Here is a 13760-nt window from a genome sequence, read left to right on the forward strand (position 1 = left end):
CTAGACGGAGGGGGCAAATTTAAAAAGTGAGACATTGCCCTTTAACCGTTCATACTATCTCTGTCAAGTCATGCTAGTTCAGCTCGTCCTTACTAAACACGGGTCTGATTGTTCAAGTCATGTCATCTTAGCTCGTCCTTACTCAACACTAGTTTGACAGTTCAATTGGCACGAACCATGACAAACTTGCCCTAAATTAAGCTATGCAAATATACTTGTTGTGGTCCTAGCTCATGTTACATATGCTCTTATTCCACACGTCTTCTACGAAAGATCAATGTCTCTGAAAGAGCATCTCAATTTCATGTGCCCTATCCAGACGAGTTGCAGCATAGTTCACACGCGACCGTACTCAAACCAGACAACTAATGGGAGGCTCAGGATCACAACTTAATGGGTTTGGTGACTAAAGAAAGGCCCATTAAATCAACAAGTCGAGGGTTATAAATGGGGACACTTAGGAGGCATTAAAGGGTATAATATGATAGAAAAGTTTTTGTATGAAAGACCAACGGTGGAGCATTGACATCATAAACACTACTATAAAAGAGAATGAGATAATGTGAGATGGAATGCGAATTTTTGAAGAATGGGGTGGGTATTTATAGGGGGCATGTGAAGGGAGTTTGCATAAAGTGTAACGATCAATCAATGAGGGTCAAAAAACGTGAATACCATTAGTATGACCAATTTAGTCTTGCTGACCAAGCCACCGTCCATATTCTGAATTGGTTCATATTATATAATCGAAAACATCCCTAAAATTGTTTGGATTATATAATCTAAACTGGTCTAAGATTGTGTTAAAACTCGTGTCTTGTATGGTTTGGAATCCATTTTTTAAGTTAAATGCCGAGAGTTTCTTAGTTTTCTCATTAGAATACAAGTTTATAAGAGTACACATCAATGAATATGTGACTCGATTCATGCTTTTATATCTAAGCATAAAAGATTTGAAAGAATGGAAATTTTAAAAGAGAGCTAAACATGTAGCCCCTTGTTCGTCTTGTAACGAGACGTGGGTGTGAGTGCTCATTTATATATATGGTTTATTTATTGAAATAATAATAATCTGAAAGTTCGTCCTTCAAAAAAAATAAATTTGAAATTCAATATTTTTTATTGTCGTTGACATTGTTTACATTTTATTGATCAATGTTTAGATGTAAAACATCATCCTCACAAACTTGAGATGTTAATACCAATTTTTCCCGAAATCCTTCTTCAAGTTTTTTATTTTATTAAGAATTATATCTCGGTGTAGCATAAATCATAGTGATCATGTTTTATTCATAATGTTGTGTTGGCTTCATTTTGCTAAAACAATATGTTCTAGCAAGATATGGTACCAGATGTCCTAAACATTTAGTATGGAATTTGTACTTAAGGTGTTGTGTCGTATTTCACATTCTTTAGAGTAATGTATTTTTGTGTGTGATCTAAGAAGATTTGGTTTATGTTTCTCATGTTGAGGGGGAGTCCTAGATAGTGAACAAGTTGTATTAGGACAAGAGGTAGTGAACAAGGTGTGTTCACATAAGACTAGGAACTAATACAATTGAGAGTGGATTTCCTTTCTTGGGTGGATGCCCCCCAGATGTAGGTGACGATACACCGAACTAGGTTACCAAATTTCTTGTGTTCTTCTTTATCACACTTTACTTTTTGTGGTTGTTCATTACTATGCTATAATTGTTGTGTACATTGTCTCGGACATTGTGTAAAACGTTTGTCCTGCGAGAACGAGAATTTCGCATAATGTAGTGTTTCAAATTTACAAACTTTAATTTTGATTATTGAATAGGTGTCTCGAATTTGATCACGAATGAATCCTTAGTTCCTGCAATAAATCTTATTGAAAATTCAAATATTAGTTTGTTTATAAGTAGTGAGCAACAAGGTTGGTGTTAATTTTTTTCCTATGTAATTCAGTTATACAAGTAATTAATTTATTTTGTTGTAATATATGAAGTCCATATACGTGACACGATACCGATACGGAAAAATTTGCAAAATTCCCGATAAGATACAGCCGGGATACGTTTAAAAAATTAAATTTAAAATTAAATATATAAATGCACAATATATAAACATAACCAAAATTGATGATTTAACATTCAAATTACTCAAAATGAGCAAACAAGTGACAATTACATATCTTAAGTTAAGTACTATCCAAAAAAATCATCATCAGTACTACCCAAAAAAGACATAGATTAGCTATCCATAAAGAACATTGTAGTTTAACATTCACTACTTAAGAGGAAACACAGATTGGATCAGTCTCCTCTCCTCTGTTTCCATCATCAAAGAACATTGTAGCCTCAAACTCCGGTTCATCTAAAGACAACTCAGCTAATTCAATTCCAACACCATTAAGCGGGTCATGTGCATCTCCACTAATGTCCCACAACTTTGTCTCGCCTTTCTTATACCCTTCTTCTTTCCTTGACAAGGGTCGAAGGTTAACATGCACATAAACCAAATCTTCAACCTTTTTTGGATCCATTTTATTTATTTTCAAAGAATGGATAAAAGAGAAAGTACTCCAATTTCCCTCACAACATGATGAAGAACAAGGTTCCACAAGAAGCTTTAAAATAATCTTTTGGATAAAAGGGGTGGTAGATCCATGCGTCACCCACCAAGATTTTGCATCTGATTTATATTTAACTTCAATAGAGTCAAATGAAGCAAATGCACCACTACAAGATGAAAATTGGACGTATTCTTTATACACCTTATTTCTCTCATCAGACGATGGAAAATATCTTTTTAAAGACTTATTCCTCTCATTAGAAACTTCTGAATCTTGATGAGAAGGAACCCTATTTTGAGCTTCCCTAAGCCACACACCACTATAATACTTACTATTAAAAAAAAACATTCCATTAATACTCAAAGTATGAACATTTCATTCAAAGACAACAAGTAACAAGAATTACCTTGGATTCAATGAATGTGCCAAATAATGAAGTGGACTTCAACTCTTACCACATCTAGAATTGAGTATGCTATGAACAACATCATAGAAAGGGCAAACATTGGATGTTTCAGTTGTTTCTATTCCCTCATGGCTATATATAATTGCCCTTACATTTTCAATCATGGAATACCACATTTCATATACTAAATGAAGGGTAGAAGCATCAGTGTCACATATTCGAAGCATGTCATATATGGGATTTGTGAAAGAAATGATGTAATCTATTTTATCCCATCATACATCATTTAAAAGAAGCTCCTTCACATGTGTAGCTCTTTGTTGATTATCTTCCCTATAAGTACTCCACTGATCACTAATAACCATCCTTTGCAAAGCAGTTTTGAGCAGCTTGATTCTTTTTAGCATCACTATCATTGACGCAAAACGTGTTTTACCAATAGAAAGCAATTTCAAAGTAGAAAATTCATTGAAAATAGCCAATGACATAAAGTGAGTCATAATGAAAGTCTTGATAAAAGATACATCATCAACCACTTCAGTGATCCAATTGCATTCACTATAAACATTTTCATTTCCATCAATGTTCTTAGCTGCAGAAATATTTTTCAAAGCTAAATTCAATGTATGAACTACACAAGGTGTCCAAAATATATGTTTGAATTCAGCTTCAATTAACATTCATGCACCCTTACAAACAGGAGCAATATCGGTTATAATTTGCACAACATTTTATGGCCCTACCTCCTTGATAACATCTTTAAATGTGATGACCATATAATGATTGTCTTTATATTCATTGGAGCCATCTACATCGTTTAAGAATATAGGTCATCCTTCACAAATTCTAATGAAATTTATCAAAAGACTCCTTTGCACATCTGTCCAACCATCAGAAACCAATGTAACTCCCTTCAATGTCCACGGAGATTTTATAGGTTGAAGCCACCTTTCAAATTTAGCTCTCTCTTGCTTCAGAAGAGTGGTTCTTAGAGCATTATAACTAGGAGGAAGGAAGCCACTGAAGTTGTGATTAGCAGCAAAAGAATGAGAACTAACATAGTAAAGATTTCTGGAAAGATGGAAGTTAAGGCACCAGAATAAAACATCCTTGCTATAGTTTCTCTAAGCTGATTCATATCATCAACATTAAAGGCATTTTCTATACTACCCTTTCTTCTCTTTTGTTGCACTATTGGTGGGATTTGAGACGATTTAAGGGTAGGCAATAGAACATGTTTAAGCTTTAATTTATTCACAGGCTCTTCACGTATTCTATTCAAATCAGCTAACAATATATCAGTAACCTTAGGACATACCACAACCCCTTCACCGGAAATTTTCAATAAGTGAAATCTCACTATAGAGTTCTTCACCTCTTTTTGACAAAAGTTGCACCTCCAAAGCTTGTTTCCACCTGCAGAATCATTATTCTGCACCACAGTGACAAATCTCCAAAGTGGTTTACTATCGTCTTGGAGTTCTTTAGAAGAAAATGAACTAGTAACACTTTCTTTTACTGGAGGTATAACTATTAACAAAACAAGGAATAATAAAACATTAACAGGAGGTTGGTATTATAACTATAAAGAAAAAATCAATCTAGGGTTTACATATGTTGAAGACATTCATAAAAACAAACAATCTTAATTATTAAGAAGAAATTATACATTTTTCGAGAAACAGAAGAAAAGATTAAAGAGATAAGAAGATATTAAAGGGAGAAGATTTTTTTTTTATACATATTAAGAAAAATTTGTAAGTAAAAACGAAGTTTTTTTTTAAGGTGCCACCAAGAATTAACACTGTGTCAAAGATTTTTTTTTTAGGTGTCACATTTTCCATAGATGAATTCATCAAAAAGAGGTGTACCGAGATCAAACTTAACTGCCGCTTTAAAATATCAATGCAATATCTATTATTACTTTAACTGATATACCTTTGTTTATAGAATTTCATTTCAATAACTTGCTCCATTAAAAGAAGTTTTTTGTTCGTATAAAAAATCTAAGTCAAAAACATGATACTCCATTCCTATTTTTTAAAGATACATATGAGTTATTTAATTTTTCAAACATACACATGAATTATTTGATTTGATAAGTATTTTATTGTCACATGCCCCTAATGAAAAAAAATGCAGAGCAAAATAGTTTATGTACCTTCAGAGCTGATTAATTATTTTAAGAATCAATTTTTTGCAATACACCAAAAAGCCAAAAATGAAATATACTAAAAATTGATCCATTTTCCTATAATTCATTCTTATAATCATAATCACTTAAGAACAAATGCAATACGCTGAAAAGTGATTTTTTTCTTCTCAAAATATATTGTCTCTGGCAAGTATACGACATTCTAGGATTAGAATAAGAATAAATCAAACAAAATATATCAGAGGGAAATAAACACAACCATTCCAAAGCGATAGGAAAACGAATAATCAAACACAAATACTACCCAACATTTAGTAAATAACAACAAATGACAAATTCTGAAAAGTCATGATCGCGTAGATACATATATTACACACGAACATATCACAGATGCATCCATTACACACAAACCATGAACTACCTGAGATTCATCATGGTCCCAAACCAAAATAACATAGAAAGGAAATCTAAATTCAAAAAAGAAGTGTGAAAAGAAGATATCATACGTGCATTTCTAGCATATGCAAACACCAAGGTTTAGCTCTGGAGATCAAACTTTTTGTCTGATGACTTCAATAGTCAACACATACGGTGGAAAGGTAGGCCAAAATATCAACTTGTCTTTAACCTTCAAATTTGCTTGCTTCAGATAATCACCCCCCGGAAACCCAACAAAATAATGAAATCAAAGAAAGAAGAAAACTCCAAAGGAAAACTGACCAGAACATTTTTTTTTCCCTTTTTAAAAGATCTCGTAACCCTTTTTTCTCAGCAAGTTAACCTAAAAAATTCCTTCGAAGACATGATGGAGAAGATCTTCAGGAATTCATTAGGATCTTTGATTGCAAATGGATCTTGCATGTTTCCATGTAGATATGGCGTCCAGGAAACAATTCCAGAATTTTCCATACTTTTGATTCAACAGTGAAGACAAAGGTAAAAAAAAACGTAGCTTATTATTAGTTAGCTATACATAGACATGATCTAACGAATTGAAATTGTAATTCATAAGAGTAGTTCAGTAGCACACACATGATTTACCTTTGAGATGTGGTAGCCATGGAGTGGTGTTGGAGAGAAAATGCAAGACAAAGGTATAATAGTAAAGAGGATGTGGATAATGCACGTGAGATAGTCAACGTAGGAAATAGAAGACAATATATGGCAATGCTATAATATACTATAAGCCAAAAGTGCCCATATACTTATGACATTAGCCTTGCAAGCAACCAAACAGGCAATACTACAATGTCTTTATTATATATAAAACAGAATGCAACATACAATTCTCCATGCGTAAAAATCGGTCTTGGCAAATACGAACCAACATGCAATAAAGTTTGTCCCTGATTCTTGTTTATCATTAATGCAAAACACATGACCAAAGGAAATTGGCGCCTCTGGAAAACAACAGAAGCATTCACATTAGTAGGTATCAAATTCATTCGAGGTATGTACACCTTTTCCCTAATGTACTTGCCAGAAACTATCGTTGCACCAATGACATTTACACCAATTTCGTTAACAATAAGTCAAGTTCCATTGCAAAGACCTATCGAAAAATCAACATTTCTCGTCAACACGACTGTAACTCCTTTCTTAAAAATGCAGCTGATGATTATGCATTCCAGTGCATTTAATATCATTTAAAAATTCAGTCGTTAGCCAGCGATTATCAACACCAACATCCTCGTCATATTTGCAAATTGAGTCACTTTGTGATACTCTTTTCCATCACCAGGAATCAAAGACATGACATATTCGTTCACCTTTTCAACAATCTCCAATGTCAGAGCAAGAATGTCCCTTTCCTTAAAAAATTAGGTTTGGACATGTCTTGCAATAAATTAGAATATATTGCATCAACCATATCATTAACATGGTTTGCCGAGTCTTAAATAATCATGTCCCTTAGAATCTCAACATCAGCCTCACCATCATTAGAATGACTTATGGACCCATCGCCAATCTTTAAAATCCAATCAACAAACTCTTTGATAGCCACATTATGAGCTTGATCATAACATAATTGTACTCTCATATTTTTAATCAACCTTAACACTTGACAATTCGACCATAAAAGTGATGAATTGATACTTGCATTAACAATGTCCGCATGAGAGCCTCTATGAACAACCGGTAATATCTGACGAAAATCACCCCCAAAAACAATTGTATTTCCACCAAATGGGATGTCGGGTACATCAGATGCATGTTCCCCCTTCAAGAGACGACTTCATTATATCTCGCAATGACCTGTCAAAAGCTTCAATTGCAAATCTATTTATCATTGGAGCCTCATCCCATATAATAAGACTTGTTTGACAAAGAAGTTGAGCCTTATGACTATTCTTTCTTATTCTACAACATGATACTTCAGTCAAGGTCATGGGGATTCCAAACTGAGAATGAGCCGTCCTACCACCAGGCAAGTTAGATAAACTAATAAGTTCTACGGTGGACCACCTACAATGTAGGTCCACCTTAAACATTTTGGGTTAAGGCTAATCGAGAGGGACTCAATTGGCTAACGGAAGCATATTTGAGGGACCAAAACGTAACTTTTATTAATTAAGGGACCAAACACTTACAAAATTAATTAAGGGACCAAACTCTTAATTTTGTTCACAAAATTTCAACAATTAAATGATTTATTTTGAGCATATAAATTAAAAATAACAAACGCTTATGCTGCATACTTAAAATATAGAACCTAACATATAATTCTCATCCAAGCATGCTTTATTAACCAAACATACTCATATCAAAATTCATATACTTGAATAGTTTCTAAATCATTCATATGTGAATCTAATCTAACACCACCACATGTTAATTATAACATAAAACTTCATGCATACATAGATACTATACGTGAATTTATAATATCAAACATCATATCATACCGTATCATATATTTATAAAAGACATATGTACCTTTCGCCAGGGTCATAAATAAGAATGCAAACATTGATTTCTTCGACAAAATTGCAACAATTATTTAACCACAAATAGATTATAAAGAACCTAAAGATCGTTAGAACCTGTGTTGGGGGTCTGCTGCAATAATTTGATCAAAAAGATGATGAAGATGAATATGATGAAGAGTGCACATAAATTTCAAAGCATGTGTGAGACACACTAACCTTTAGTTCGATTCACCCTCGCCAGTTATGCCAATTGAATACAAAAGGGTTTACTTGCAAATCCCCTTTAGGATACGATGGAATTCTTGGCGTGACTTGCACATTCACACCAAGCGTATTGATCAATGATAGTTTACAAAATAAAGTTCTGTCGATCTCTCTCGTGCACGCAAGAAAAGAAAAAATGATTTAGTATTATTTTTGACAGAATTTAGACTCACAGGAATGTGATGTTCTGTCTCATTTTCTTACTTATTTTCTGCCTCTAGAGTGTCTCTATTTATAGAGAAACTTATGTCATTTGGTTAAGAGAAACAACCATTTGATTTTTTTTTTCATGAATGGTTACACTGCTTCAATTATCAAGCAATACACTTTTTCTCTAAAAGACCTCTATTTAACCATTGCAACTTTCTAAATATATTTTGAGAAACAACCATTTGATTTTTTTTTCATGAATGGTTACACTGCTTCAATTATCAAGCAATACACTTTTTCTCTAAAAGACCTCTATTTAACCATTGCAACTTTCTAAATATATTTTGAAAATGAAAATTGTTGTTGACACATTAGAGAAGGCTGGGACACACATGTAAAATACGCTTTTGCCCCCTCGGCAGTTAACTGCCGAGGAATTTTAAATCCGGCTGCAGTTAACTGCCGAGGATTTCCTCGGTAGTTAACTGCCGAGGATCTTCTGCTACAAGTCTGGCAGAAGCTCTCTCATCTCCATTATTCATCACATCTTCAAAAAAAATTTCTCAAATCTCTCTCACAAATCTCTCTAAAAAACCCAACCAAATCCAACCAAATTTATTCAACAAAATCAAAAGTAAGTAATTATAATGCTATTAACTTAAATTTTAGTTGTTATAAATGTTTTTATTTTTTAGTTTTTGAGTAGATTTATTTTATTTTAGTTTTTGAGTAGATTTACATAGTATAATTCATTTTTAGAGTAAAATGTTTATATGATGTTTATGTTATAGTTTAAAGTTTATTGGTTATATTTTAATTTGGTGTTTTAAATTAATTTTTTATTTTAGTTTTTAATTAGATTTACATGTTATAAATCATTTTTAGATTAGATGTTTGTTGATTAATTTTGTTAAAATGTTTGCATGATGATTATGTTATAATTTAAAAATTTTAGAGTTATTTTTTAATTTGGTGTTTTATATTTTTTATTTTATTTTAGTAAGACTATATGATTTATTTTAAGAGTAAATATAATTTGAATAATTTTGCTATATTTTACGTTAATTTTTTTTTAGACAATTACATTTTAGGGTTATTTTTATGATTTTTAGAGTCTATGTATAATTTGCACATTAAGTGTTTGATGAAATGTTTGAATGAGTTTTTCATTGATTATTTTAAATTTCTATGTGCGTAGATTTGAAACAATGGCCGGATGGATCGACGTTCATGCAACATTCAACGGAGGAGAACCTCAAAGGTTGAAGGTTCAGTGCCTTGATGTAACGTTAAGAGATCTCAAGGATCAACTGAATGAATTCAACCAAGGAGTCAACCCAAGAGACACAAGAAGGGTGCAAAATGTTCGGTATAAACGTCCAAAGCTCGACGAGGGGAGCGTATCATTCACTTGGGTGGAGTTAAAGAACGACGAAAACGTGACGAGTATGTTTTGGGAGCACACCAAATAAAGAAAATAATTAAACAAACACACACATAATTAAACATAAAGAAAGAACATTTAAAAAAACAATACTTACGTCATCCTTATTATACCAAAGCGGCAATGCCACATGATTGGCATAAGAGTGAAGCAAAGATATGTCCTGCGGTCCTCCAGGAAAGGGAGCGTCCGTAGGCAACACCTCCGGGGCAGCCGCCATAGCAATGTCATCCTCGTCTGGCTTCCCTGGCATATGTGGCTGCTCTGGCATATACTGCTCGTCGTACCCACCATCAGTCACATCATGGTGATCCTGATAGTTCAGGTACTCCACCTCCTGGGTCGGGTCAACCACCTGCGACTGTTCAGGATGCGCCTGAGAAGCCTCAGATGCCTGAGAAGTCCCTGAACCATCCGCCCTCCGACCTCTTCCCCTCTTTGGGATGTGCCCCATTTGCCTCTCCCTCCGGTGGCTTTGAGTCATCGCACGCCTACCACCAATCATCTTAGATGGATCAATGGGCTCCTGATCGGCCATATCTACACAAACAATTAAAAAATTTACATCATTTCCATAACCTAATCAAACACATTAAACCTAGACTAAACATAAACATTTACGTTAAACCTAAACTAAACATAAACATAATCAAACACATTATTCATTTCCATAACCTAATATCATTCATATAAACCTAACTAAACCTAAAACCATTCAATATAACCATCATTTCAATATAATCATTATTATCATCATTTCAACATAAACATTCACATTTCCATAAACATAAACATAACTAAACCTAAATCCATTCAATATAATCATCATTTCAATATAATTTGTGTGCAACATTTCCATCATAACCTAAACATCATTCAATATAATTCTCATAACATAAACTAACTAAATAATCAATAAAATTGTCATTGAGGCATTTTATCAAACACTATGTGTGCAAAGTATAAAACATATTCAAATTGTGTTCATTTGCCACCATTCAAAGCCATATTATCATTTAAACAGCATATGCAACAACTAAATTCGTTTATCAATTCAAAAACTACACATGCAATCATTAAATTGTCAATTTTAAAATCAACCATAACTACATGCAAACTACTCTAATTTTTTTAAAAAATAAACCTAAACAACCTAACATTAACATTGCAATGATTAAGGGTACTTACTTGTGATAATGTGGTGATGATTGGCTTGCAATTCGTGAAAATGTGCTTTTGGAGAGAATTTGGATGTGTTTGAAGTGAAAACAATGAAACTGGAACTGCTTCTGTTCGTGTTGTTTATGTTCAGAAAACCTCGGCAGTTAACTACCGAGGAAATCCTCGGCAGTTAACTGCAGCCGGATTTAAAATTCCTCGGCAGTTAACTGCCGAGGGGGCAAAAGCGTATTTTACATGTGTATCCCAGCCTTCTCTAATGTGTCAACAGCAATTTTCTTTGAAAATTTCTCTCATAGGTTAGCACCAGAACTCATGAACATACTGTGATAGGGAATGTATCTTTGGATCAGCCACTTATAATGAATGGAATGAGATTCGGGAAATTTACAACTTACAATACCGACATCATGAAGTTGTTTTCTCTTATTTTGAGGACAATATGTTTTCATTGAAAGTTTTTGATCTAAACAAAATGGACCGAAGGTCATACCCAAAGTATATGAATTCTGCTCTATACCCAAATGCTTTTGCTTACTCACAAAGTAAAAGTCCATAACGCCCCTACGCAGGTTAACTCACGTAGCGTGAGTTAACTTACGCTAGTTATAAGATGAACGTGACTTAAGTCACGCTGCGTGACTTAAGTCACGTTGCGTGCTGTTATTAGTCAGGCAGGACCACCTTCTGCCTCATTTTCAAACAACAACACACACAAATCTCAATTTTCTCTCAAATTACCCAACTCCAAAATTCCTTCAACTTCAAATCAAACAACACTACAACAACAAGAACAAGTAAGCTTTCACTTAAATTATGTTGGTATGATAGATTTTTTTTTGTTAATCTAGAATTTGTTAGGTTTATTATTTTGTTAAAATTTTAATTTGTTTTGCAAGAAATGATAGAATGCTACATGCAAATGACTTATAGTGCTTACTTGTTATGATGTTTAGATGTTTGCATGATTATGTTAGATTTTTTACACTTAGATTAGATTTTTTTAGATTTAGGGTTTGTTTAAATTTTGGTTATTTTGTTTTTTGCAATATATGATACAATGTTACATGCAAATGAGTAATATTGCTTAATTATTTAGATCTTTGCATGTTTATGTTGTAGTTATCATTTTTAGGGTTTATGTATAATTTGCACTCCAAGTGTTTGATGAAATGTTTGAATGAGTTTTTCATTAATTGTGTTTAATTTGTAATTGTGTAGATTTGAAGCAATGGCCGGGTGGATCGACGTTCATGCACAATTCAACGGCAGAGAACCTCAGAGGTTGAAGGTTCGGTGCCTTGATGTAACGTTAAGAGGTCTCAAGGATCAACTGAATGAATTCAACCAAGCACTCAACCCCAGAGACACAAGGAGGGTGCAAAAGGTTCGGTATAAACGTCCAAAGCTCGACGAGGGGAGGGTGCAAAAGGTTCACGATATCGCAATTTTTATTCAAATTCACGCTCTCGCAATTTTTATTTGAATTCACGCTGTCGCAATATTTATTTGAATTCATGTTCTCGCAATTTTTATTCAAATTCACGCTCTCGCAATTTTTATTTGAATTCATGCTTTCGCAATTTTTATTTGAATTCACGTTCTCGCAATTTTTATTCAAATTCACGCTCTCGCAATTTTTATTTGAATTCACGCTGTCGTAATTTTTATTCGAATTCGCGCTAAATTTATTCTAATTCATTTATTTAGTCTTATTCGAATAAAAATAAAGAAACAATTAACAATCGTAATCGTAAAATAAATGCAACAATTAACAAAAATAAAGAAACAAAAATAATAGATATAAAATATCATTTTATTAATATAATTCTTCTTATTACATTTACAATGGGGTAAAACTAAATTTGCGAAAAAATAAAAACCACCAGAAAACCGACCTATCTGGGGTAAAACCAAAAGTAAACCACCAGAAAACCGACCTTCCTGGGGTAAAACTAAATCTGCACATTCAGTTTTACCCAATGTGGTTTTTTGCCCAAGAAAACTGCTCACTACTTATACTTTCCCCAGCATTCCCACTACTTATCATTCTTTCTCTTTTTACACCAAAATAAAGAAGGAAAAAAAGAAGGAAAGGAAGAAGATTCATAGGGGGGGAGAGTGAGGAAGAGAGTGAGAATGTGAGATGGTGTGAGGAAATTGGGAAGTTTAGAGGTGTATTTATGGGGGAGAGATTGTAACATAGGTTATATCTACCATAAATAGGGTCAAAAAACGTGTAAAAACTTAACAAAAACGTGTAAAATCAATTTTTTTTTTTAACCAAAAAGAGGGAGCCTAACTAGAAGCTAGGACACCCGAAATAGAATACCAAAGAAAAAAAGAAGATATACAAAAGAGAGGAGGGGGACCAAACCAAAAACCTCCTCAAGGGTTAGAGAACCTGAAATCAATTAAAATGCATTAACTCAATTAAAATCAATTAAAATCATTGAACAAAGTCAAAAAAACATGTTCTTGAGCCCAGGATTAACACTAGCGTGAGTTAACTCACGCCCAGGATTTACACTAGCGTGAGTTAACTCACGCCCAGGTTAACACTAACGTGAGTTAACTCACGCTAGTTAGGCCGGTGGTCACAACTCAAGAACATGCTTGTTGGACTTTGGTCGGTTATTCAACCATGGTTTTATTGTGTTTTACACGTTTTTTTTTTACTGTTTTTTGACTTA

The 13760-nt window shown here is 33.5% G+C and overlaps 2 protein-coding genes, 1 long non-coding RNA gene and 1 pseudogene across 3 annotated transcripts; all 4 read right to left on the reverse strand.

The window, feature by feature from the left end:
- Window positions 1–2125: 2125 nt before the first annotated feature.
- On the reverse strand, window positions 2126–2920 carry LOC146930694 (uncharacterized). The gene has a single exon (XM_085702161.1). It carries the CDS (start codon window positions 2885–2887, stop codon window positions 2258–2260), a length of 630 nt encoding a protein of 209 aa, XP_085558287.1. The 5' UTR covers window positions 2888–2920; the 3' UTR covers window positions 2126–2257.
- Window positions 2920–4576, reverse strand: LOC146930695 (uncharacterized; annotated as a pseudogene).
- Window positions 4577–5384: 808 nt separating this feature from the next.
- On the reverse strand, window positions 5385–6233 carry LOC146930696 (uncharacterized). Its single transcript, XR_015006451.1, has 2 exons — window positions 6133–6233; window positions 5385–6010 (listed from the first exon to the last, which is right to left on the reverse strand). It is a non-coding gene; the product is annotated as an uncharacterized LOC146930696 (long non-coding RNA).
- Window positions 6234–9925: 3692 nt separating this feature from the next.
- Window positions 9926–11215, reverse strand: LOC146930697 (uncharacterized). The gene is made up of 2 exons (XM_085707591.1): window positions 11077–11215; window positions 9926–10428 (listed from the first exon to the last, which is right to left on the reverse strand). Exon 2 carries the CDS (start codon window positions 10424–10426, stop codon window positions 9926–9928), a length of 501 nt encoding a protein of 166 aa, XP_085563717.1. The 5' UTR covers window positions 10427–10428; window positions 11077–11215.
- Between the last annotated feature and the right edge of the window lie 2545 nt (window positions 11216–13760).

Source organism: Medicago sativa, chromosome 4 (genome assembly GCF_051527215.1).
Source record: "Medicago sativa cultivar Bolivia chromosome 4, Bolivia_mono, whole genome shotgun sequence".
Lineage (NCBI taxonomy): Eukaryota > Viridiplantae > Streptophyta > Magnoliopsida > Fabales > Fabaceae > Medicago > Medicago sativa.

Bases quoted from the DNA above. Each gene is read 5' to 3' on its own strand.
- LOC146930697 (XM_085707591.1), bottom strand. From the start codon at position 10,426: ATGGCCGATCAGGAGCCCATTGATCCATCTAAGATGATTGGTGGTAGG.
- LOC146930694 (XM_085702161.1), bottom strand. From the start codon at position 2,887: ATGTTTTTTTTTAATAGTAAGTATTATAGTGGTGTGTGGCTTAGGGAA.